The sequence below is a fragment of the Zeus faber genome (genome assembly GCF_960531495.2).
Source record: "Zeus faber genome assembly, chromosome: 12".
NCBI classification, from domain to species: Eukaryota; Metazoa; Chordata; class Actinopteri; order Zeiformes; family Zeidae; genus Zeus; species Zeus faber.
Window position 1 is genome coordinate 19,328,692 of NC_137196.1, and position 24,449 is coordinate 19,353,140.

A 24,449-nucleotide genomic window follows, 5' to 3' on the forward strand; every position below is an offset into this window, starting at 1 on the left:
TTTACCCCCGGACCCTCGTTTTTATGCTCTCAAAGGTTCCACTCAGGCCACTTCATCCACCGAAAAAGTTGTAAAAAATCCCTATAGATTAATGCTGTTATACTGGCTCCTCTCCTCTCTGTCCAGGCCCAACATATATTATATACATAAAACGTATATTACCTTTGTGTTTGAGTTTTGTCTTTATGACTGAGAAGCTGATGCTGGATAACTCCAATGGCTCGAAATGTTCTTTTTCTAAATGTTCCAGCATGGGGGGGGGGGGGGGGGGTACATGAGCTGTATGCTAATGGCATAATGATCTAAATCCACAGGTTTGTTCCAATTTTACAACATAGTAGTTTGACTGTCAACGTTTTCCAGAAACTATTCTACAAAAGTATGAATTAAACATTTTTTTCTAACATTTATTATGACTTTAAAATAGCTTACAATGGAAAACATAAAATATACACATTTACACCTTTTTCACAGGATATCACTTCCCTCACTGTCATATATTATAATTTATAAATATGTACATATATTACAAAGGCCACACGGGGCTCCTCAGCGTATCACCCTTTCGTTGTCATTGGGTATAAAAGGAGAACCAACTGCCTTTCGTATAAACATCAACGTGACGTGTGAATGCACAAATCCGGACCGGTGGCGAGGTTATGCAGTGGTCTCCAATGCGTGCAGTGTTTTCTCGCACTGTTGGCCGGTTGATAGTCCCATCCCACTCCACCTCAGTGGCAGCCGCAGCTCCCGGCCACCATGTCGTCGTACTGCTTGAGCACCACGTTCTCGTCGTCGTCGAAGTACAGCAGGTTGATGGAGAAGAGCTTGTCGGGGACGCAGCACGGCGTCTCGATGCCCTTGGTCAGCTTGAGGGCGTTGATGATGGACTGCACGGTGGCGTGGTTGGTCGGCCGCATGTTCTGGCCCAGCGGGAACGGGCAGGAGCCCTTGCAGTGGTAGGCGTTGTAGCCCCGCGGCGACACGATCCAGCCCGACCACCCGATCTCCTCGAAGTCCACGTAGAGCGGCAGGCGCTGGCAGGGCAGCGACGTGGCGTCCTCCTCGCCGTAGTCCAGGGAGCGGGCGCTGCGGGGCGCCGCCCCCGCCACGGGGAGCTGCGGCAGCACGGGCAGCACCGGGGTGCCGTTTGGATCTGGGGAATGAAAAGGGAGGGGTACTTTTTTAGGAACCTGAGTACTCGTTGATTACAACAGCTACACCCATAGATGGGCCCTTTCTCGAGTAAATACTGGACAAAGAGGAAATATTGATGGTACAGGTGAAGGTGTGACGGAGCTACTTGGGGAATTGAGTCTATTTTCGTCCTGGGACAATACCTCATAATCTTATACTCAAGGGTTATACACTAAAATTCTCATTATTTCGGTTTTCATACCTTTGTTCTCCAGGGAAGCCGAGCGGCGTCCATCGTCGGTGAACACCACCAGCATGGGCTGCTTGCTCTGGTGGTGGTTGCGTCCCGAAGCGAACCGCACCAGCTTCATGTCCATCTGGCTGCCCCCCAGAGTCCTCACCACCACCTGGAGCCCGAGGTTGCTGTCCTCATCCGACATCCAGGCCCGAGCCTTTTGAAAACATTGGAAAATAAATACACATTTTTAATTACACAACATACTGTACATACACGAGTAGATTGTCTTTGAAGGCATTGATTCAGAGCATTGTGTCCCACACTAAAGGTTAAATACAAAATAAATAGTTCACTTACTGCTTGTGTGATGGTAAACACCTCCCACCCGGTGGAGTGGATGGGGATGAGTCGAGAAGACAGAAGCTTTTTACCCTGCGTGATGTTGATTCTGCTGCTGTCAAGCAACTGATACACACTGACCTGAAAAGAAACCACGGTCGATTCGGTCAGAAATGGTAATATATTCCCGGGCTCGAGTTTTTATTTGTTTTTTTTAAGGAGATGGTGGCACTGCAGTTTGTGTCTCTGCTTGCGCGTGGGTCTGTCCTCCGTTTACCTGGCAGAAGTGATGCCTGTTGAACGACACCGCGGCTTGAGGTCGCAGCTTGAACAGATGGAGTTCAGCGGTGAGCACCTTCTCGCTCCGGGCCACGGTGGACAAATTGAACCTGTATTCAACCTGTTCACTGTGCACTGGAAGAAGGAGAAAAGATGCTTTGAAACTAGGATCAATCCCCGTGTCTATTTCACGGCTGTATACAGTATGTGGACGATAGAGATTAAGACTTTTGGATGAACCACGACTGGAGGCACCTCGCACGCCGCTTTTGGGTGCTCTGCGGGCCTCATCAATTTGGAACCAAATTTAAATTACAGTTTATTATCTCACGTCTCTGCTCCACCAAGTGCTTACTTTTACCAATTTAGCTGAGTTCACGAACCAGATTGACTAGATTGACTCTAACATCTTGGGGACCTCCACTAAACTGCAATTGATTCAGCTGTACACACACTGATTTTATAAACGTATCTAATTACTAAACATTTTAAATGAAAACACAGATTTTCCCAAGTGTTTTCCAAATTCTTAGAGACCTCAACTAAACTGCAAATGAGTCAGCTGTATTTTATTTTTTACCCCTAAATCATCCCTCGGACCGGATTGGACCCCTCCGCTGCCGACCGATTTCGGGCCCGCGGGCCATTTGTTTGACAACCCCTTGCAGGATACATCAAATAATAATTAAAAAATATATATATAATAATAAAAAAAAATAACACGACCAAACTTACATTTGTCGAAGAAGCTGCGCACGGTGTTGCCCTCCAGCAGGTAGGGGTCCTTGGTCACGCCGTCCACGTCGGCCACCGTGTTGTACAGGTCGAGCATGTACTGCGGGGGCTGCATGTGGCTGCGGGCGAGTGGGGGGTCCTCCATCCCGAACACCTCCAGGAGCCGCTTGATGGCGGCGGAGCGCACCTCCCCGGGCCCGTCCCCGGCGCCGTCGAAGCGGTTCTCCAGGTAGTTGGGCGGAGGCGGCGGGGCGGTGGCGGCGCACACCAGGGCGGCGAGGCTGATCACCGCGACGAGCGACATCTCCGGACAATTTGAATAAAGAGCGAAATTCCCAGGTGGATCCCGGCAAGCGCACGCACCGTGGGCGGAGTGGTGGGTGAACTGCGGCTCCACGGCGGAGCTCCACTTTTTATATCAAATGAGCGAGGCCGGCTTTACAGGGTCCCTTGGCCCCTCGGCAAACAGCAGTAAAGATGCTATTTGGTCGCAAATGTAAATCACCAATCAGAAAATGTAAAAGGGGGACTAATGGCGGTGTTAACAAGGTGTGAACCCCGAGTGGGAGATTTATTCAAAGTCACTCTCTCATTGTCTGAGAATGGAGCTGCACATAAAAAAAAAAAAACCCGATTTCGATCTTCTCCAAATGTGGTGTTTTTGTTTTCTTTCCTTTCGCCCAACTTAATTTGTGGCTTGTGGTGGGAAAACAATGCAAGAAGGATGGATGGAATAACCCAAAACGAACGGATCCGTTTAGGAAGTGTACGCACCGTGGGAGGCTGACGACTTCTGAATGGATCCATTAATTTAGAATAATGGGGGACAGGGATACCAGGTACTTCACCAAATAGATGAGCATTTGCATAAGCACTTCTCCTGCAGTTGTAGATGGCTCATCTCTGATTCCGATTCTTAAAAAACAGGAGGAAACCCCTGCGGCCCCAGTGACCCGGTGTGGAGTTGTGCGTAAATGTGTCTGTCTGGCACCAACTTCACGCACAAAAAAAACCCCAGAAAAACTTGGAATGAATTAACGTTTTTTGAACAATTATTTAAAAAATAAATGTGATAAAAAAAAGCAAGCTATTTAATTTATTATCAATCATCCAATCTAATAAACTATTAGATGCCATTACACATTTAAGCGCTGTCGCATTTGGTGACTTTTACGCACGGTTACGCACGGTCCAATTCATCTGAGACATCAAAGTTTTTTTTTTGTTTTTTTGTTGGTCTTTTCCACCTAACACCCTATAACAAAGTCATAAATCCTCTCAGGTGGCCCACGGGATAACACAAGTTGTTGTTTCACACGTTTATATAAAAATAAGCAGCTCGTAAAGCTCCAACACGTGTGTTTTTTCAACAAGGCGTTGGGGAAATCACCCTGCACTCCATTCAATTTGTTGTCGTTTTGAGGAGACACTCAGTTCAAATGGCAATTCGAAAACCTATTTCCCTGTCCCAATCCACAAATTAGTTCCTTTCTGTTTAGGGATGCCTTTACTTTGGTCCATTGTTTTTATTTCTGAGGCTCTACTCAGTATTACCACTTTGATATTCGGTCTAAACTCCTTTTCTACTTGGATGTCTTTTAAAATCCACTGTTCTTGATCTGCAGCCAAATACACACATAGTCTTCACCCATTGTTAATGGATAAATTTTATTTACAAAATTCTATTTTTACATATATTACATATAATACAAGAATATGTCCAGTGAAGCAAACTGTTACACATAGAACATCCAAATCGCCTGAACAACGCGTTCCATCGCAATTAAAGGAACAACCGACAACCGACAATTTGGGCGCCAACAGTAGCAGGGATGTCACAGTTTGTGTGTGGTCCACTGTGGGAGCCGTAGTGTTTAGGTCTGGCATGAGCAGGAGGTGATGGAGAGCACGGTGCGGATCTGGTCGTGCTGGTTGAGGAACGTGTGGCTCTCATAACTCTGAGGAACGCACGAGGTGGATGATCTCTCGGCCCACAGGTGACACAGCCCTGGGTCTGAGGGGTTCCTGGAAGCGAAGGAACAAAATAAAATAAAAAACAATGTTTCAGGGACATTAGACCAATGTGTTCACTACATCAGCACACGTGTTTGGTACTTATATGCACAAAACACATCCTTTCATTTATATATTAAAATTAGACAATGTTGTGTTTGACTGTTGAACTGCACATTATGTGCCATCTATTTGTCTTTGTAACTACACAAGTTCTAAATATGGCACCAAGGGATGATTCCTGTTATTTGGATGCTGATCATTTAAACTAGTATATCCAACTACTAAACTACTAACACAGATTATTATAACAACTGTTCTGATATCCATTAAAAAGACCATACTAGTGTCAACTTGAGTTCTAGCCCATATAATAGTCAGTACACAATTTATTAAACTGCCTCTGAACATTTTCATGATGATAGCTCACATTTTTTGATATTTACCATTATATTTGTTGTATAATGAGTGCTGCTTGTCAATTTAACTAATTGTAAATACTGTTTATTACAGATCATACTGATCATGATGTATATATTTTTCTTAACTTTTGCTTCACTTTTATTTTTAAACTTCTTTTTACATTTACTTTCTACATCTAATGTTTTGCATGAAACCAAGAGTCACTGAAAACTTTGTGTGTGTGTGTGTGTAAGCATAATTTGTCAATAAAGCCAGATTCTGATTAAAGCCATTGCATTTTTTAAATGAAATTACTAAATACAAAATACTGACAAATTAAGCACCTTTGAGGAAAATACATGGTACTGTAATTGTCCGTGGTACCCGGAGATAATTTTAAGGTGGGTTTCTCAAAAAACGGAAAATAGAGACTTTATTAAAAATAAAACAAAACGTGAGCTATCATCAGGCAAACGGTCGGGGAGTAAAATGTGAATGCTGACTAGTAAAGGGTCTACTCAATTTGAGATGTACGTCCCTTTCAATGCATTAAATTCACATAGGTTATATATTGTATACATTACTGTAGTGTTGCAAAAACGGCAAGTAAAACTGAATGCATTAAAAAATATATACATTTGGTGTCGGGATTAAAGAAGCAACGTGCAGGAGGTGTAACAGCTCACACCCGGTCGCTAGGAGAGGGAAGGGGAGGTGGGGGTGGGGGTGCGGTGGGGCAGGGCGGGGCGGGGTGGGGGTCCCCGGGGCGGCCAGCAGCTGGGTTCATGCTTACCTGAGAAGGCACCGGGTTCCTGCGGTGCAGCCTCCCAAACATCTGCCCACATCTATTTCCTGTGGAAAATTAGCAACACAGAGAGGGGCAATCAGCGTCGCGGCCAGCCCCCAAATATTGACCCGGCGAAGGGCGGCCTGTGCTGTTTAGCATCCTAACTGCTTTGATTTGACACCTGCAGGGGGACCATTTGTGTTTGCCCTCTTCTTGCACCTTAGGTGTGAAGGGTTAGGCAGACGGCTGAGACGGAAAGTGGCCCCAAGGAACTTTCACTAGAGTCTCGAGCGTTTGTATTTGTATTTTTAAGCCACACAAACTCCCAAATCACAGATTGGGACTTTATTCCTGTGGTAAGGACTACTTTGTGAACGCCCTTTTTTTTCCTGCAATAAAGTCCAATATAGTGTGATTGAGACGTTAAATAGTGGTTTTATTGTGATAGCTATCAGGGGCCTATCAGGGGCCTTGTGTTAAAGACAAAGGGCCTTCACAAACATTTAGTTAGGGATCGTTTTGTGTAAATCTCCTCAGGGGGGAAATGTCATTTACACACAATTAAAAAAATATATATCTAGACACAATTTTATGTAATCGAGGTCTACACCCTGTCCGTCCATCCGTCCGTAATGCGTATTGGGGGAAGTGGTGCACAGAACGGCATGTGTGACATCCTCAAGCCCTTCACACGTGGGTGTGTGCGGTGCCAGTCGCTTCGCGGATTGGGGGGTGATTAAGCACTGTCTCCCAGACCTCCAGATGTGTCTGCGGATTTAATCCACTCAATCACAGCGTCTCACACTTACAGAACCAACTTCCTCTTGAAGAAGGAAGGGATGAAATCAACAGCACACAGAGCTCAACTATGTCATATACACAAATATAAACACAGATAGATAGATAGATAGATAGATAGATAGATAGATAGATAGATAGATAGATAGATAGATAGATAGATAGATAGATAGATAGATAGATAGATAGATAGATAGATAGATAGATAGATAGATAGATAGATAGATAAACACCAACCTTCAGCTTCTCCTCCTTGATTCCGTCAGCCTGCTCCACCGTCTCATAGTAGTACTCCACGTAGGGAGCTCTGTAGCAGCTTTCCTTCAGCTCGCAGGACGTCACCGTCTGGACCAGCTCCACTTTGTTGGGGGTCTCCACCAGGGCTGAGGAGAACTTTGTGGGGACGCAGGAGAATCCGTCTGCGAAACAATATGAGGCATGACGTTACGGTCTTGAAAGTTCGAACGCGGGCCCTTCAGGCTGCGGTCCGGCGAGATTCAAAACAAGGGAAGTGCCGAATCAGTGTTGCTTGGGCTGGTAGGCCTCGAGTGAGGGCTCCCTTCAGGGTTGTTTTAAACCTCAGAATGTGTTTTATTTTTTAATTTGGAAATAGATCTTTAAACACGAACATGCAATTATTTTTTCTATTTTTTTCTTACAATATTATGCCACAACGTTAAAACGCTCAGGTAGCCCTGCTGACGTCATCGGACAGCGCGTGTGTGGATGTCCGGTGACGTAATCGCGGGAGTCCCGCATCGCATCCGTTCATTTTAATGTGCAGTGTTACTCAGTAAAATAAACTAAGTACAACAGAAAATAAGCTAAAAAAGGTTATGAACAGTAAGAAATAATATATAATAAATGTAGTAAAATATATACATATATGTATATGTAAAATAAAAAAATAAATATGGTAGGATAATGGACATTTCCGTAAACACGTGACGTAGCAGTTGATGTTACTCCATTGTTTGGGAGATTGTAACTGTGAGGGATTTTCTCGTTTATTATTATGAATTCCCTTTCCTTACACACACACACACACACACACACACACACACACACACACACACACACACACACACACACACACACACACACACACACACACACACACACACACACACACACACACACACACACACACACACACACACACCTGGGTAGCCCTTGGACTTGGAGCAGCCTCCCACGTCCACGACCGTCTCGTAGGGCGTCTCGTAGAAGTAGGTCCTCAGCCTCGGCACCCGGACGCACTCGGCGAGCGTGTTCTCGCAGTGGCACTCCTGGATCACCTCCACCTCCCGGGGGCCCTCGAACAGCAGCACCCGGTCCACTCGCACCCCTGTGGGCTCGCACACCTGGCCGGCCCGGGCCCCGCAGGAGGGAAGCTGGCCCGGGGCCTCCGCGCTGCCCGGGGACGGGGGTCGGCGGGTCCTCATCTTCTGGAGAAAGAAGATGGGTCGTGGTCAAGTTAGACACGCCTCAACATGTGTCTGAGCAGGGGGGGGGGACTGGATGGGATGTTTCCTTAGAAGATAAAAGGAGGAACTAACAAATACTAACAATAAAAATAAAGGAATAATAACTATTTTATTTAACATTTTTATACTGAATAGAATACTGATAGATTATTATGCATAAATAAACAAAAACAATCCTGAACTTCCCCGCGGGAGTTAAAAATGTATACTTATCTTATACTATAAGATAAGAATATATGCTAGACATAATCAAGCGTGTCCATACGTATTATTCGTATGTAATACTGAGTAGAAATGGTATTTAAAACATTAGACAATATTTAAAATAAAATTGAAATAGAGGCAGGGAAATCTCATTTCTTCGAAAAATAGATGAACGAAAACGTTTCAAACATATCACGGGGCTCGCAACGAGGTCACGCGGCTCCCCTCCGGCGGTCAACCCTGACGTCACGGCGGTCAACCCTGACGTCACGGCGCCCCCCTGCGGCCTTCTTTGGAACGGCCGCGCAGCGCCGTCACCCACCTTCTTGCTCCTGAGGAACTCCAGCATTGACGAGTGCTTGAGGTGGTCCTGTTGCGCCGCCTCCCCGGGGGCCCGGGACGCGACCCCGCAGTGTGACCGACACATTCCCACGTCCACACTGACGGGGCTTCCGGAGATATCTGCCAGGGCCACAGCAGAATGTGAGGTCTTATATCTGTTGTCTTGTCCTATCCACAACGCCTTTTTCCAAACCCCCCCCCCCCCCCCCCCCCCTTGGCTAATTTGAGGAACACAACACGCAGTCAGACACATGAACCAGTTCTCCCAATCGTAGGGAAAACCCAAGAGGTGCGACAGGTCATGGGCAAAAAAAATAAAAATAATAAAAGGTTGTGGGGATTTTTTCGGAGCGCCAACATGATTTATTATCTCAAACTGGCAAACAATGCGTTTTGCCGAAGAGCAAGGCATGGGGAAATGCATTCCAGGATGACAGGGATATGAAAACAACACTTGGTTTTTCGTGTCGCATTTACCTTGGCCAATGTAAACGACGTGGCTCTGTCTTTTGCAGCATGCCCTCTGTGCAAACAGGTTCCTCTGCTCCACGTGTTTGCTCCACACGCCGGCCACTGCAGAACACAGTAATTAAGACACTCATTAACACCAACGTTAAGCACAATGCAAACATTGGAAATAACAGCGGTTTTTTTGGTACATTTTGAATGTATATATTTCAAAATGTTCACATGTATTTAATTCCAAGTGGTCACATTTATTTTTACAGTACTATATATTTTTACTATATTATAATTATAAAAAAAAAAAATAATAATATTAAGTAAATACAAATATATATATATATATATATATGTGTGTGTGTGTGTGTGTGTGTGTGTGTATATGTGTGTTTTACAATTACATTTATTACTTAAATTTGTTATTCCTTTTTTTACAAAAAAAAAAAAAAATCCCTAAATAAACAGTCTAGTGCAACTAGGTTCTGCAACATTTATTATTAACAACTCTCTGTAAGATAATTTCCACCGCCAATATTATTTATATAACATGTGCTCACAGCCCCGCCCCTCACCCTCCCCAATATAGTTTATTACTCCTATCACAAAAGTGATGAGGAAGCATATGCCAGCTATTTGGAGTAAGTCCAGGAGGCTAATAGCTGTCAACCAGCATGTCAAAGCACTGTTAAAATAGAAGCAAGCAAACAGTACTTACAGGTTAGGTAGAGGGCACACAGAAGGAGGTGTATATCCATGGCTCTAGCCCTCATGTTGCTGCTCAGCTTCCAGATCCCGAGTGTCCCCCGGCTCCCCGAGGCCCCTGATATTTATATGGGAATCGAGCCCGAGCCCCAAATGTCACTCCAGAGAAAAGGCTCTCCCCAAGTGGTGCGGAGCCTTAAAAAGTGAGAACTAATCAAATTTCCATTCCCAACGTCTTGTGGGATGGCGTCCTCGCAGGCGTGGGCCACTTCAAAGGAGAAGAACCCCTCAAAGTCCGGGGTTTTCACCTCCTGTTCTTCTGCTGCGGTGGGACCCGGTGGCTCAAGTGTGTCGACCAGGCCCACGTTGCCCCTAATGAAGGGCTTAAGTAGCCCTGAGCCTTTAAGCAGTGCTCATTCAAAGGCATTAATCATCTTTTATCTCGGGGGGTAGGTGTCAAACAGCTCGCACTTAAAAAAAAACAAAAAACCCCAGGCCTAAACCCATAAACAGGATCAACATGGGGTCCCAGAAACCTCCCTTTCCAAGGACACCAGCACCTTTTTGTTTATTCAACATGACACCAAATGGCCAGCCCCCGAAATCCCAAACGCGGCCTTCTCCTATTGGGAATGCAGGGAAGGGACAAAGGATAACAGAAACAACTAGAAAACTTAAGTTAATATGACGACAATTTCTGTCTCATCCAATTCCTCGATCTTTACAGATCTTGCATGAAATGCCTATTGCAAATAAATACCCATAGAATAAAAAATAAGAAAATGGTGTCGCTGAAACTATTTAACCCTCGGCAAAAGTTTGAGTATTTTTTGTGATATATACTGTATATTTTTCAACCAGCCACATATCTCAGTTACCCCATGTCATTTTTGTTATCATTATTATTATTTGCGTGATAGTAAGGAAAACCCTGCCCCACATTGAGAGCGTAGCGGTGTTTCCTGTAGTAATGTCATTATAAGATGTTCGCTGCACTTTGATGTGCTAATGTGATCCCCTCACCCCCCAGCGGATCAGCGGATCATCGTTCAGATGGCCGTCAGCGCCTTGACGCTTTGATTAAGGCGATCTCAACTTAACAGCGGTTTCAATTGCTGCTCCCTTTTCATGAAGGGACAAACAACGAGAACGTCCTGGAAACGCCATCAAAATCAGATTCGACCATGAACAATAAGTTAATTTAATTATCCAGATAGAAGCTGCGGTGAGGAACAACGCTCCATGTAAACCGATAAGAATCCTCCTCTGTTTAATGGCTATGAAGCGCGATCCAAATCAGCTTTGTTCTCCAAGTACGAGGGTGCCGCAAGGACTCGTATTTGGTTAAACCATGTTTACATGATGTTAAATAGGAACTTAAATATATATATATATATATATATATATATATATATATATATATATATATATATATATATATATATATATATATATATATATATATAAATATTGGAATATAATACACTGAAAATATTTTAGTTTCCTTTGAGGTTATTACATATTTCTAGCTGTTGATACCGTTGCATGGTAAAACTGTGAACCATTTTGTGCAACTCTACCTTTTTATATTTACAACTATAACTCAAGGCCATGAACCATCTGCAAGGAAATAAAGTTACACTGTGTGATCAATGTATAAACCCTTAACTCATACGCGATGTCACACATGGTTCAGAGTCAGTAAGCACCCCTCCGTCGCCGTGTTCGTTCCCTTCATTCCCCAACGTTGTGTGGTTATACTCACACAAAGACCAACTTTATTTTAATTTTTGCCTCTTTAAACATGTTACTTTTACACAGTTATCCACTGTCGTTTCTTTCACCGAGGACTCAGTTGGAAATCAGTTGATTTAATGAAACAACCTCAATGCTCAGTTTTGAAGGTGAAGGACAGGTTGGCAAATTTTCTTTTAAAGCTTAAACGTTTGCCCCCACAGCGAGGAGCCGCAGCAGAGAGGTGATTGTTATAAATGATCGGAACCAACATTTTAATCCAGCCTGACTTATACAATTTCGACCACGGGCGTCCATGTGCGCCTGTTTATTTAGTTCTTGATTCAGAATTTATTATTTTTTTATACATAGCTTTTTCACAACAACCTGGAATTAAATGTTATCATTAACGCCATTTAACTTTTCATTATTTTCCCTTACCCCGATGGTACAAACAAAAAATCAGTGCATCCTCATTCCGTTGAGTCCATTCATTAATTCCCCAGCACTACACGTGCCCGAGATCTGGGTGGTGGCTACCGTACAACGAGTTACCTGCTTATCCACAGTGACAATCCATAATTCCAGGCTGCATAGACAGAGCTGGTCTTTAAATGTCTGGCCTCGTGAACTGCGTCTGGGTCACTGGGTCTCCTCCAGACGCCCGTCAGCACTTTCAGAAATCAACCCCGACAACTTTCAAAACTCCATTCATTTCCTTCCATTATTCATAGGTGTTAGAAAAATTCCTCCGCCGAATGCCCTGTTTTCTAATAAACAACGAAGAGGAAAAAGTTCTTGGTCTCAAAGTGAATTTATTATCTTGGATCAGAGATGTGCTTCAGAGCAGCTCCCTGAGACATCTTATTTTATTTTATTATTATTATTTTTTTTCGGGAGTCAGAGATTACATGGTCAGTTTGGCGTGACAGATTCATACGTGCCCAAGATAAGGTAAACTCTGTGACACACAAAGGACAATGAGGCATTGTTCCTGCTCTTGCAGCTCCATAGTGGGGAGGCCGAAAATACAAGCATACAGACTCCCACGGTTTGGAATGTCTGGAAACTAACACTGTGCTGCTATTAAGATAATGTGACTGAGGATATATGAGGTTGTGTTCGTCATTATGTGTGTGCATGTATATGTGATTACATAGATTTAGACATGTTGTTACACACACAAGTTTATATGGTTATGGTTCACATTAGGAAGGAGTTTGTAATGCATGTACACAACATATCAAAGTAATTAATAACATTCCCAACAATAGTAAAGCAATAGCACACGACAAAAAAATAACCCTTTGATTATGGAAATTGGAACTTCCAAGGCAACCACTTACTGTGTAAACCATGAGCTTCTCCATTCAATTAGTTGACCCGAGTCACCTCCTGTGACCTTCGGCCGTAGCCTCGGCCGTGACCGCTAGACTGCATGCCCTCATTCGGTGCGGGGCACGTTGCCGCGGCGCGTTAATCCCATCAGTGTCTGTTTCAGACTCCAAGGGGGCAGGTGATAGGTGCAGGGGTTAAACGAGTCTCTGGGAAGCTTATACCCATTGTCTGTGGACGTGGGAGGAGTCCATACGCTGGGATTACAACGGCCTGATGCGGCGGCGCTAGGGTTTGGATTATACGCGCCGTAGAGAGAGGCAGGGGGAGGTAGAGGGAGCGTCACAACCGGGCGTCCGGCAGGAGAGACGGTGCAGAACGGTACCACGCTCCGCCAAGGGGTCGCGGTCCTCCCTCCCATGCGCCGGCGGTTGTCCTTGGTTTCAATTCCGTTTACCTCACGGGATCCTACGGGGAATCAGTTTGGTTTTTTCACGCTAAACAAACAGGCTCAATTCCGCAGAGTTGTACTTTGCGTTCGGCGGCCGCGAACAAAAGCCTGTTGTTTCCGGGCGCCCCGTGGCCAACGCAGACACCCATTATGTTTCTGAGCGGGAGCGGCGTCTACAACGAGAAGAGCAAGAAGCACCCGAAAGGGAAGCCGACATGTGAGTACAGACCGGTTTGTTGAAGGCGTTGGATATCTTTACAGTTTCCTCTTCACAGATATGTCTTCCTGATATCATCTTTCTATCGATTGTTGACTTGTTCCGTGCGATCCCTGCTGCCCCCCAGGGAAGGGGGCTCTGCAGAAGATGGCCCCGCCGCGCCGGGAGCTCCTCGCCCCGGCCTCCGCCCGGGGGGAGAGGCAAGGGAAGAGGTGGGGGCCGGAGGAGAACAAAGAGAACGTGGACTCGAGGGAGGCGCAGGAGGAGGCGCGGCGGAGGAGCGCGTTCGAGAGGGCCCAGCACGACCTGACGCACTCGCAGCGGGTGATGGACGAGCTGACCTTCGGACGGCGGGTGGCGCTGTACGAGCTGCGGGGGGAGATCGGCTCGGGGAACTTCTCCCAGGTCAGACTGGGGATCCACGACCTGACCAAAGGTGAGGCGCTCGGCCCTTCACCTTCGCTTTAGTTCCGGGGTTGAATTCGTGCGAGGCTCCGTTCCTTATCGATGGATGACGGCGGGCCGGATCCGCTATTTTTCCTGAAACTCCCTCGGACGGCTTAGTTAGCCATCCCCAATGATCCACATGGGGAACAATTTTTCCGATTTCAAGGATTAATCTGTTTTCATATTCCAAAAGGTTAGTTAGAAGGGATCGTTAAAAAGAAAAAGTCGATGATTCACCGGAAAATGCCAGGCAACTTCTTACGCCTGATGAGAAACGTATTTGTTCACTACTCAAAATCTCACTGCTTGCCTGTGAAAACACATCAAAATAAACAGCAACAATCGTGCAAAGATGTTGTCAGCTTTCAATTTTAGATGGAAAGCCCTTCCTTGGATTCTCAAATTCTCCGTTCAGAACGCACGCAGGGGCATCACTATTATCATAATGCGGTCGTTGATCTTTTTTACGATTTCTGCGCCCTGCGTGCATCCTGTTTCATAGAGCCGGGGCCACGCTGAAAGGCTGATGCACTGTAACTAGTTCACATTTAATCACGGGCTGGGGGTGGTGTCCTACAGATGGAAGGAGCGACTGATTGATTGGCCGGATTGATTTGCAGATCAGAGCCTTGGCTTCATCTCCTGGGTTTTTGGGCTTAACGTGGGCCAGCGGATCTCGCGGCCAGTCCAACGGCGTCGTCCTGAATCAATTACAACACACAACAACAACAACAACACCTTTTCTGTCCTACTCGGAAACAGCAAACACTCGCAAAGGACCGTCGTCTCGCCGGGTGGCGCCGCAGCAAAACCAGTGGTTTTAACTGGGTCAGTCCAGATGTCAGAAGACGGCGGCCGGCTAATCTCATCACATAACTTCCCGATAATCCATGTAGACGGCCTTGAGTTTGCACAGCCAAAAGCCCTTCGTAAGACACTGCTGGCGACGCACGTAAGCAGATTTATAATGCTGGGGGCGAAATTAAAGTGGGGTCGTCGAAAGGAAGAACCGAAGAACATGAAAAATCTTAGACGAAAGGCATGTGTGTAGCGGTTTGTTCTCAGTGTCGTGTAAACGGATTCTAATATCAAGCTTCCCTTTTCTTCCGTGGGTTGCAGAGAGGGTGGCGGTGAAGATCCTGGATAAAGGGCGAATTGACAAGCAGTCTCAAGTGCTGTTTGGCTCGGAGATCTCGTGCATGCAGAAGCTGGCCCACCCTAACATCGTGCGCCTGTACGAGGTGGTGGAGACCTTCAAGAGGCTCTACCTGGTGATGGAGTACGCCAGCGGAGGAGAGCTGTTCTCCCACATCATCACCAGGGGGCGCCTGTCGGACCTGGAGAGCAAGGTCATCTTTGCTCAGATCCTTTCTGCAGTCAAACACATGGTGAGACGCAACAATGTGTTCAGACACGAATATAAAGTCAGAAGTTTGGTTGTGTTTTGTACTTTTTTTTTTTCTCCTAAGCCATTAAGAATTTCATTTTGATCCCTAACAACTTTCAGCGTTAAAATCTTTAAAAGTAATACTTCAAAGCTTAAGCATTTTTTACAATCTGGCCTTGAGCTCGTCTTAGGTTTTATGGGAGTACTCTTGCTCTTTTACCCATTTACTGTGGTTTGTCTTTTAACCTTTTAACTGTTTCCTGACTTGTGAATCACTTAGTAACTCATGTTTTGAAAATAAGGTTTATAATAATAACAACAAATTATAAACCTCTTGAATCTTGAAAATAACAATAATAATAATGATGATAATAAAAATAGTAACATTCGCAATAATCATAATACAACTGCATTTTATATTTCGTTATTTCTTCTCAAGCTGCTATTTTCTTTCTTCACAGCATGATAACAACATTGTCCACAGGGACCTCAAGGCCGAGAATATCTTCTACACCACCAGCCACTGTATCAAAGTAGGCGACTTTGGTTTCAGCTCGGCCTGCGGCCCGTGTGACGTCCTCAAAACCTTCTGCGGATCCCCGCCCTACGCAGCCCCAGAGCTGTTCAAGGACAAGGGCTACATGGGTCACTGCGCCGACATCTGGGCGCTGGGAATTCTGCTGTACTTCATGGTCACCGCCACCTTTCCCTTCAACGGCTCCAACCTGCAGAGGCTCAGGTCTTGCATCCTGCAGGGCTCCTACACCATCCCCGGCTATGTGAGCGAGTCCTGCCAGCAGGTCATGAAAGGCATCCTGAGGCAGGCGCCCATTGAACGGCTGAGCGTGGAGCAGCTCATGGCCAGCAGCTGGCTCGGAGGCATCGCCTACCCAGAGGCGTACCCCACCTTCGGGCTGACGCCCTCTCCCCTGGCTGAGCCCGCCCACATCCTCGGCCCGGACGAGATGGACGTCAAGGTGGCGCTGGAGGAACTGGGCATCACCAAGCTCCACCTCCTCGGTAACAACTGCCCAGACCTGAGGAGCCCAGTGACCGGGACCTACAGGATTCTGTTGCACCGCATCCAGAGGAGGAGGTGTGGTGAAGCCCCGAGCTACACCAACACGAACTCCAAGGAACCCCTGTACCAATGGAGGCAGCATGGCAACACAGCTGGCTTGTTGAGCCAGCGTCCATCGGTGGTCTGCGTGGTCATGTAAATAGGAAGGAAATGGTGATTTAACCTGTTCAACAAGGACGGACATGGGATTGTCATCTGGGTCAAATGGAATGTGAGTTCAGTGTCCACTGCTGATATTGTATAGGGCCCGGTGGATAAAACATTTTATATATATATATATATATATATATATATATATATATATATATATATATATATATATATATATATATATATATATATTTGCAACTTGGTAAAGCAGTGTTAAAAGGATAAATGCTAAACAATCTTTTCCCCAATGTGATGCGGGAGCTTTACGTTAAAAAATGTGTTGAAACAGAGGAATTTTGTGGGAGAAATAACCTCCAGCAAGAACCCATCAATTCTTTTACATTGAAATGTCATGTCACATTCAGAGAGAAGAGGTTCCTGTAGAACAAGTGTTTTTTTAATATATTTCTTTTCAAACATCTGTCTTGTTGTGGACAACGCACAGTTTTTAAACTTTTAACAAAACAATTTTTAGTTACACTGTACACCGCGTTCCAAATTATTATGCAAATTATATTTTTCTCTGATCTTCCTAAATAGTCGATGCAAATGACAGTCAGTATTATTTTCAAGTCATTAACCGTTAGGGTGTAATTTGAATGTTATTGAACAAACCTCCCAATGATTACAGTATTTTTTTCAAAAATAAAAAAACTCAAAATGCACTGTTCCAAATTATTATGCACAACAGAGTTTCAAAACATTTTATAGGTTGTAAAGAACTGAAAATGGTCATTTGTTGAATTTGCAGCATTAGTAGGTCATATTGACTGAAATCAAAAGCTATTTCAATCAAAAAACATCTTAACAGGCCAAGTTACATGTTAACTAGGAGCCTTCTTTGAGATCACCTTCACAATTCTTGCATCCATTGAACTTGTGAGTTTTTGGAGAGTTTCTGCTTGAATTTCTTTGCAGGATGTCAGAATAGCCTCCCAGAGCTGCTGTTTTGATGCAAACTGCCTCCCACCCTCAAATATCTTTTGCTTGAGGATGCTCCAAAGGTTCTCAACAGGGTTGAGGTCAGGTGAGGATGGGGGCCACACCATGAGGTTCTCTCCTTTTATGCCCATAGCAGCCAATGACACAGAGGTATTCTTTTTATGAGTCTTCATGTATTTCTGGGCCCACTGCCACCGTTTCTGCTTGTGAGCATTTTTTAAGGGGTGGCCCAATAGTAGGTTTATGCACAACTGCAAGCCTCTGGAGGATCCTACACCTTGAGGTTCGCAGGACTCCAGAGGCACCAGCAGCTTCAAATACCTGTTTGTTGCTTTGTAACGGCATTTTAGCAGCTGCTCTCTTAATCCCATTAATCTGTCTGGCAGAAACCTTCCTCATTATGCCTTTATCTGCACCAACCCGTCTGTGCTATGAATCAACCACAAATCTCTTCGCAGTACGATGATCACGCTTAAGTTTTCGTGAAATATCAAATGTTTTCATACCTTGTCCAAGGCATTGAACTATTTGAGGCTTTTCGGCAGCAGAGAGATCCTTTTTCTTTCCCATATTGCTTGAAACCTGTGGCCTGCTTAATAATGTGGAACGTCCTTCTTAAGTCGTTTTCCTTTAATTGGGCTCACCTGGAAAACTAATTATCACAGGTGTCTGAGATTGATTTCAGTGATCCAAGAGCCCTGAGACACAACATCATCCATGAGTTCAATTGAAAAACAAAAAATGTAATGTTTAGAACACTTAAATCCAATTTGCATAATAATTTGGAATGTGGTGGTGTATGTTTTTTTTTTTTTTTTTACTAATGTTAAAGAACTTGTGTGTTTTAAGATCCCCCAGTTTTGTAGACAGTCATTTATTAAAAAAATACAAAAAATAGTCTACATTTCTTCTTTCTTTTACTACTTTCAAGAAACATTCTGTACTATCTCTGTGTAAATGATGCAGGTTTTTTAGGGCCCTTGCACTGAACTACATTGTCAGTGTATCAGTAATGTACAATAATATTCCACCAGCATGTACCCCAGCTTTACAATCATTTCCTGTTAGAAATTGCACATCATTTGGACCATTCTTTTGTTCTGCTTAAAATAGTCAAAAACATAATAGAAATTGATTATGTTGTTAATTCACAATAATTAAACAACAGTTTCCATTCTTCACTTTATGGTAATTTGTTCTGTTCGTTGAAACACTAGTGGTGCTTATGCCGTGCCCTGTTCTTACCTGAAAAGCCACAAATTGTTTATTGGAGTTATTGGATATTTCAAACTGTAATTATAATCAGTGAATGGAAACGATCAATGGCTCGGTAAATCACTAACATTATGTCATGGACGAGGCGGGCAGGACCCAGATGCAGCGCACAGTACGGTGAAAGTATAGAAGGTTTATCTACAAAGGGGGGAATAAAATGATGTGGGAATGGAATAAAGGCCAGATGGGTCGTGCGGGGTCCGGGTGGGGTCCGGCCGGGCAGGCTGAAGGCAAAGGGCTCGGCGTGCGGACAGGCTGGTGGTGAGGCGTATGCAGACAGGCAGACTGGAAGGAAGGAATGTCTGTCTGTCTGTCTGTCTGTATGTCTGTCTGTCTGGCTGTATGTATGTCCTTTGATGATCTGTCCTCCAATTATCCCGAAATTTAATATTAGTAAACTTTAAATAAACAGCGAGACAGCAGGGGGCGGGGATCAGGGTTCTGCAACTGAGTCACAAAGAGTGTCTTTGTACGACTTTAACTGGGAATTTTGTCTACCATTGTGAAACACAGGACTGATTGCCTAATCTTTTATTCAGACTGTCATTAAAATGTCTTCTAAAGTTGTAAAATGTAATGCACTAGTAATTATAATGTGTGACGGCAAGTTGTGTTAACAGCAAGCCACAGCACATTGTGTTATGTCACAGGTCACTTAACTTGTCAAATCGTGTCAACGTTCTTGTAATTCTGGTAAAATTACTAATTCCCCAAATGTAGATTTATATAGATCAAACTCGAACGGTGAGACATATGAAACGTCACGGCTATTTTTTATTTTTCAACCTGTGCTGTCAGCATGCTGGGCATACAACACAACGTATTTGAATGCCATTGCATCTAGGACAGAGTTAGCCTGCAAGTGGAGCTCAAGTTCTCAACCTGCAATGCAAGTCTTTATTCATTCTTAAATCATCAAGAACTGCTGCAATAACTCTGTCCTGTGGATGACCTGTAGGATGACAAGAGCACAGTTTTTGTTTATGGAAAGCCACCACCAACCCCCCTCTTTGGAGAACTATTTATCATGTTTGGTTCTATAAACAACTGATCACTACTCCAAGGGGGTGAGAGTCACCATGGTAGAGACAAATTAACATAGAAATAAACAACATTTACACAAAAACATAAACATTGGATGACAACATGTATTGAAAAACAGTTAATTAGGTCCAGGAAAACTGGAACTACAACTGGTCGCGTGGCCTCTTCCTGTCTAGTTATGGCAGTAAATGAGGGCAGAAAGGAGAGGAATGCAACCAGGAGGGTGCTGGGGTGCACTCAAAGCAGGTGTGGTGGTGTGTGATGGGACTGCCTGTATGTGTGCGTGTGTGTGTGTGTGTGGTGTGTGTGTGTGTGTATGTGTGTGCGCGTGTGTGTGTGTGTGTGTGTGTAAGATGTCCACCGGTGAGTGTACATGACTTACCCCCATTGGTATTGGTGTAGAAGGTCGGTATTATGTCGCGGCGCCTTCAAGCAGCGGAAAGGCCCCCCGAACTCCGCAGCCTTGTAGACACCCTACAGCTGCGGGAAAGCCCCGAGTACCGTGCCCTGCGGCCACAGAAGATCCCCGGGGCCCCAGAGAAGCAAGAGGGCCGTGGAGCAACCCCCACGCCCAGCCCTGAGGAGCATTTCCCGTTCCCAGGGAGCACGAGGAGACACACACGCACACATACAACCAACCCCCAGGTGTAGGCACAAGACACAGCCGCAGGCACAGAACCCAGGCCGCAAGCGCCCGCTGCAGAAAAGACGCACAGCAGAAGCAAAAGGCCAACAGCCGCAGCCCACACCCCAACCCACACCCACAACGGCAAGCAGTCCCCCCAGGTGCCCTGGAAGACACCCGGCGGCGCTCTCCGCAGCCCCGCCAGGTCGCAGCGCATCCTAAGCCACCAGGCGCAAACTGCCAGGACTCCAGCCCAGCCGGCAGGGGGGGCCCACCCGGGGGGGCCCACCGGGGGGGCCCACCGGGGGGGCCCACCGTACCGCCCCCTGGCCAACCACGCCCCCACACCGACCTGCCAGCGACCGGCCACCCCGGAGAACCCCAGTGCTCAATGTGTGCTGTTGGTAATTGCAGTTAAAATTGCGAGGTTTGGGGTGCAAGTCCTTCAGGCATGTCGAACCCGAATCACTCGCACCTCTCCTGCCCCGCAGACCCTGGTCCGGTGGAGTGTTGTTCGGAGTAGGATTGGTGTGCGAGTGTATGTGTTCTAACCTAATATGGATTCAAATTTCGGAAACAGACGAGAAGCATGCCTGGGCAGGAGCATGACAGGCAAGGTGGCAGCTGCCCGCCGCATCCCCGTTCACATAGCTTGCAGCCCGCCCATCCCGCAAGCCCTTGGTCTATTGTGTGAACCGTGAAACGTCACGGTTCTGACGGGACCTCAATCAACCATGTCTGTGTGTACTGCGGTTGCTGTGTTTGAGATACTTTTAGACCAAAAAACCCCAAGAAGTTTAAAAATGATAAAATCACAGCAAAGCAATACTGTTCCCCGAACCCTAATAATAATAATAATAATAATAATAATAATAATAATAATAATAATAATAATAATAACAACAATAATAAAAACCATAATTATTATTATTATTTATTATAATAATAAAAATAACAATAATAACAAAACTATTAATAATATTAATAATAACAATAATACAAAAAAAAAATAATAATAAATAATAACAATAATAATACATAACAATAATAACAACAACAGAAATAACACTAATGCTTGCTAAATTGCACTTCTCTGCTTCCCACTAAGAATTAGTAACTTCACTTTCTCGTGTTACCATTTCTTCTTCTTGCTTTCTTTGTGTAAATTCCTCTGTGATAAAATCCAAGGATTCAGCCTCTGTACATGTCATCATGTCATTCCGTTTGTGTCCCGGCATGCAGAAGCAGCAGAAAGCATCATCAGTTTTCAGGGTTGTCGAGAGACAAGGCTAATAAATCAAGCTTTTCGCTGGCATCCCCTTTCAAGCTGAAATCTTATCCTCTGAACCCTGTTCCAACTCTAAAAGTCATTTAATTCCACAAATATACACCATGACGTCTTACTTGCCTGTCTTATCCCTACATGATAGATAGATAGATAGATAGATTTGAATCCCAATGCATCATGCACCCCCGTAGCAGTTCAAGGACTTACAGAGTAACAACTAACTAATGAAAAAACAATAATAATAATAATGAAAACAAATAACGAAAATAAATGAAGATATGAACAATAAACTATTATCCTTAGATTGAGAAAATTATATATATATATATATATATATATATATATATATATATATATATATATCCTCACGCTCCACTAGGGGGAGCACCTTACAGTTTGACTCGTCCTGCATTATGGGATATGCTTACCCGATGTTTCATGCCATTTTAATACTTTTTCCCATGCCACTTGATGCATACTAGGGTTTCAGACACAACAAAAGCACTCACTCTCTGGGAATATACTTTTGCAAACAGCTCATTCACATAGCAAGGTGAATTTTCATTATGTTACCGAAACAATGTTTTGAGATTGTTTCAATCAGAACGCTTCGCACATTTGACAGATGGATTCACGCGGCATGGAAACCTTTCCTCAAGCGTTGTCCTGACGTAGGCCTATAACGCTAACAATATATCACTGCAACTACTACTGTGTTGTGCTTCGTGTGGTGAAGATTCCAGAAGACTCACATGTGTGGAAGTCATCAATCAGCTGGCAGTCAGCGCAGAGCCACAACATTAAAACCACCACTAATAACCACTAATATTGTGTAGCTCCCCCTCGTGCCGCCAAAACAGCTCTGACCCATGGAGGCATGGACTCCACAAGACCTCTGAAGGTGTCCTGTGGTATCTGGCACCAAGACGTTAGCAGCAGATCCTTTAGGTCCTGGAAGTTGTGAGGTGGGGCCCCCCATGGATCGGGCTTGTTGTTCCAGCACATCCCACAGATGCGCCATCGTATTGGACCCTAACCCCGCTCAATCAACGTGGTGTAGAAGAAAACTTGATTCATCAGACCAGGCCTCCTTCTTCCATTGCTCCATAGTCCAGTTCTGACGCTCACGCGTTCATTGTAGGTGCTTTCAGTGGTGGACAGGGGTCAACATGGACACTCTGACCGGTCTGCAGCTACACAGCCCCATACGCAGCAAGCTGTGATGCACTGTGTGTTCTGACACCTTTCTATCATAGCAGCATTAACTTTTTCAGTAATTTGTGCTACAGTAGCTCTTCTGTGGAATCGGACCAGACGGGCTAGACTTTGCTCCCCACGTGCATCAATGAGCCCATGGGCGCCCATTTGCGGTTCAGTCACTCAGACCCTTACGCTTACCCATTATTTCCAACACATCAACTCCAAGAACTGACTGTTCACTTGCTGCCTGATATATCCCACCCCTTGACAGGTGCCATTGCAAAGAGTTGAGCAATGTTCTTCACTTCACCGGTTTAAGGTTGTCTCTGATCGGTCTATGACTCACGGGAATAAATCAAAATGATCCCACAAGTGCCTGTTCAGACTAAAGGTCACACACTATGAAGACCTGGAAGAAAACAAAATTGAGATATTGAGCTATTGCTGAGGGCTATAAATCAATCGGCCAAGGATTCGCCCTGGCCTCAGTTTGGTGTTGGCAGTATGTGGTGGAGGTAAGTGTGGTTTAAGCAGCCACACCCTTCTTGGGTCCGCACACCACTGTCTCCTTGAAGAAAAATCGGATATTTTTCACGACATGTAACTATTATGACTTCAGGGCATCCAATTTAACAATGAACCCTGCCTCCATCTTTCTTTTTATGGTTTCGAACACTAAACAATGGGACGTTCCAAAATGCTGAATGTCCATTTTGAAAAGGTGTCTCTCAAAAATTATCATTACTATAAAGCTGGTTTTATACATAGAGATGGTTCATTACTTTGATTTTAAAGATGATTTGTTTTCCTTTCACATTGGACCTGATACTATAGATCCCTGAATTTATCCGAAGGGAGATCGATAAAATTATGGTCTTATCTTATCTCAACTGTAAGAGAGGATATGGGCGTGGGCGGAGGTGGTCACACAGTTATTGCACCGTCATAAAGTACACAGAGTGGGGCAGATACATATTTGCTTAAGATTATGTACGGTACTGTACAAGTTCAGTGTGAACGCTCAATGTTTGTAAACAGATCTTTAAATAGAGGAAAATATTTACGGTGGGCTAGGTCGAATTTAAAGGCATTCATTGCAGCTTTTTTCATTAAAAAAAATATTGGCTTTTTATTTGTAAAATAAAAGTAAGTATTGGAAATGCCAGTACCAAGGGAATCCATTTACATAACGTGGACGCAGCGGGGCCCTTTATAGTTTGGAAGTGATGTGGTTACAGTATGTGAGGAGGGTGGTCAAAGTTATTCTTGTCATTCTTAGACACGCAAATTAACTTTTGATCATTAATATTTCCGTTGTTGGTCAACTGTAAAAAACACACACAGAGGG

General features: G+C 44.6%; 3 protein-coding genes across 3 annotated transcripts; 1 reads left to right on the forward strand and 2 right to left on the reverse strand.

The window, feature by feature from the left end:
• Positions 1–731: 731 nt before the first annotated feature.
• admp (anti-dorsalizing morphogenic protein) lies at positions 732–3,032 on the reverse strand (the record flags this gene model as incomplete). Its single annotated transcript, XM_080010422.1, has 5 exons — positions 732–1,156; positions 1,400–1,589; positions 1,733–1,855; positions 1,992–2,128; positions 2,729–3,032. 5 exons carry the CDS (start codon positions 3,030–3,032, stop codon positions 732–734), a joined length of 1,179 nt encoding a protein of 392 aa, XP_079866548.1.
• Positions 3,033–4,602: 1,570 nt separating this feature from the next.
• pnhd (pinhead) lies at positions 4,603–9,978 on the reverse strand (the record flags this gene model as incomplete). Its single annotated transcript, XM_080010423.1, has 7 exons — positions 4,603–4,753; positions 5,937–5,995; positions 6,966–7,147; positions 7,891–8,176; positions 8,742–8,881; positions 9,239–9,334; positions 9,939–9,978. 7 exons carry the CDS (start codon positions 9,976–9,978, stop codon positions 4,603–4,605), a joined length of 954 nt encoding a protein of 317 aa, XP_079866549.1.
• A 3,617-nt stretch (positions 9,979–13,595) lies between these two features.
• LOC307237664 (serine/threonine-protein kinase NIM1-like) lies at positions 13,596–16,716 on the forward strand (the record flags this gene model as incomplete). Its single annotated transcript, XM_080010424.1, has 4 exons — positions 13,596–13,662; positions 13,790–14,098; positions 15,229–15,497; positions 15,958–16,716. The coding sequence occupies 4 exons, from the start codon at positions 13,596–13,598 to the stop codon at positions 16,714–16,716; spliced, it is 1,404 nt and encodes a 467-aa protein (XP_079866550.1).
• Positions 16,717–24,449: the final 7,733 nt, after the last annotated feature.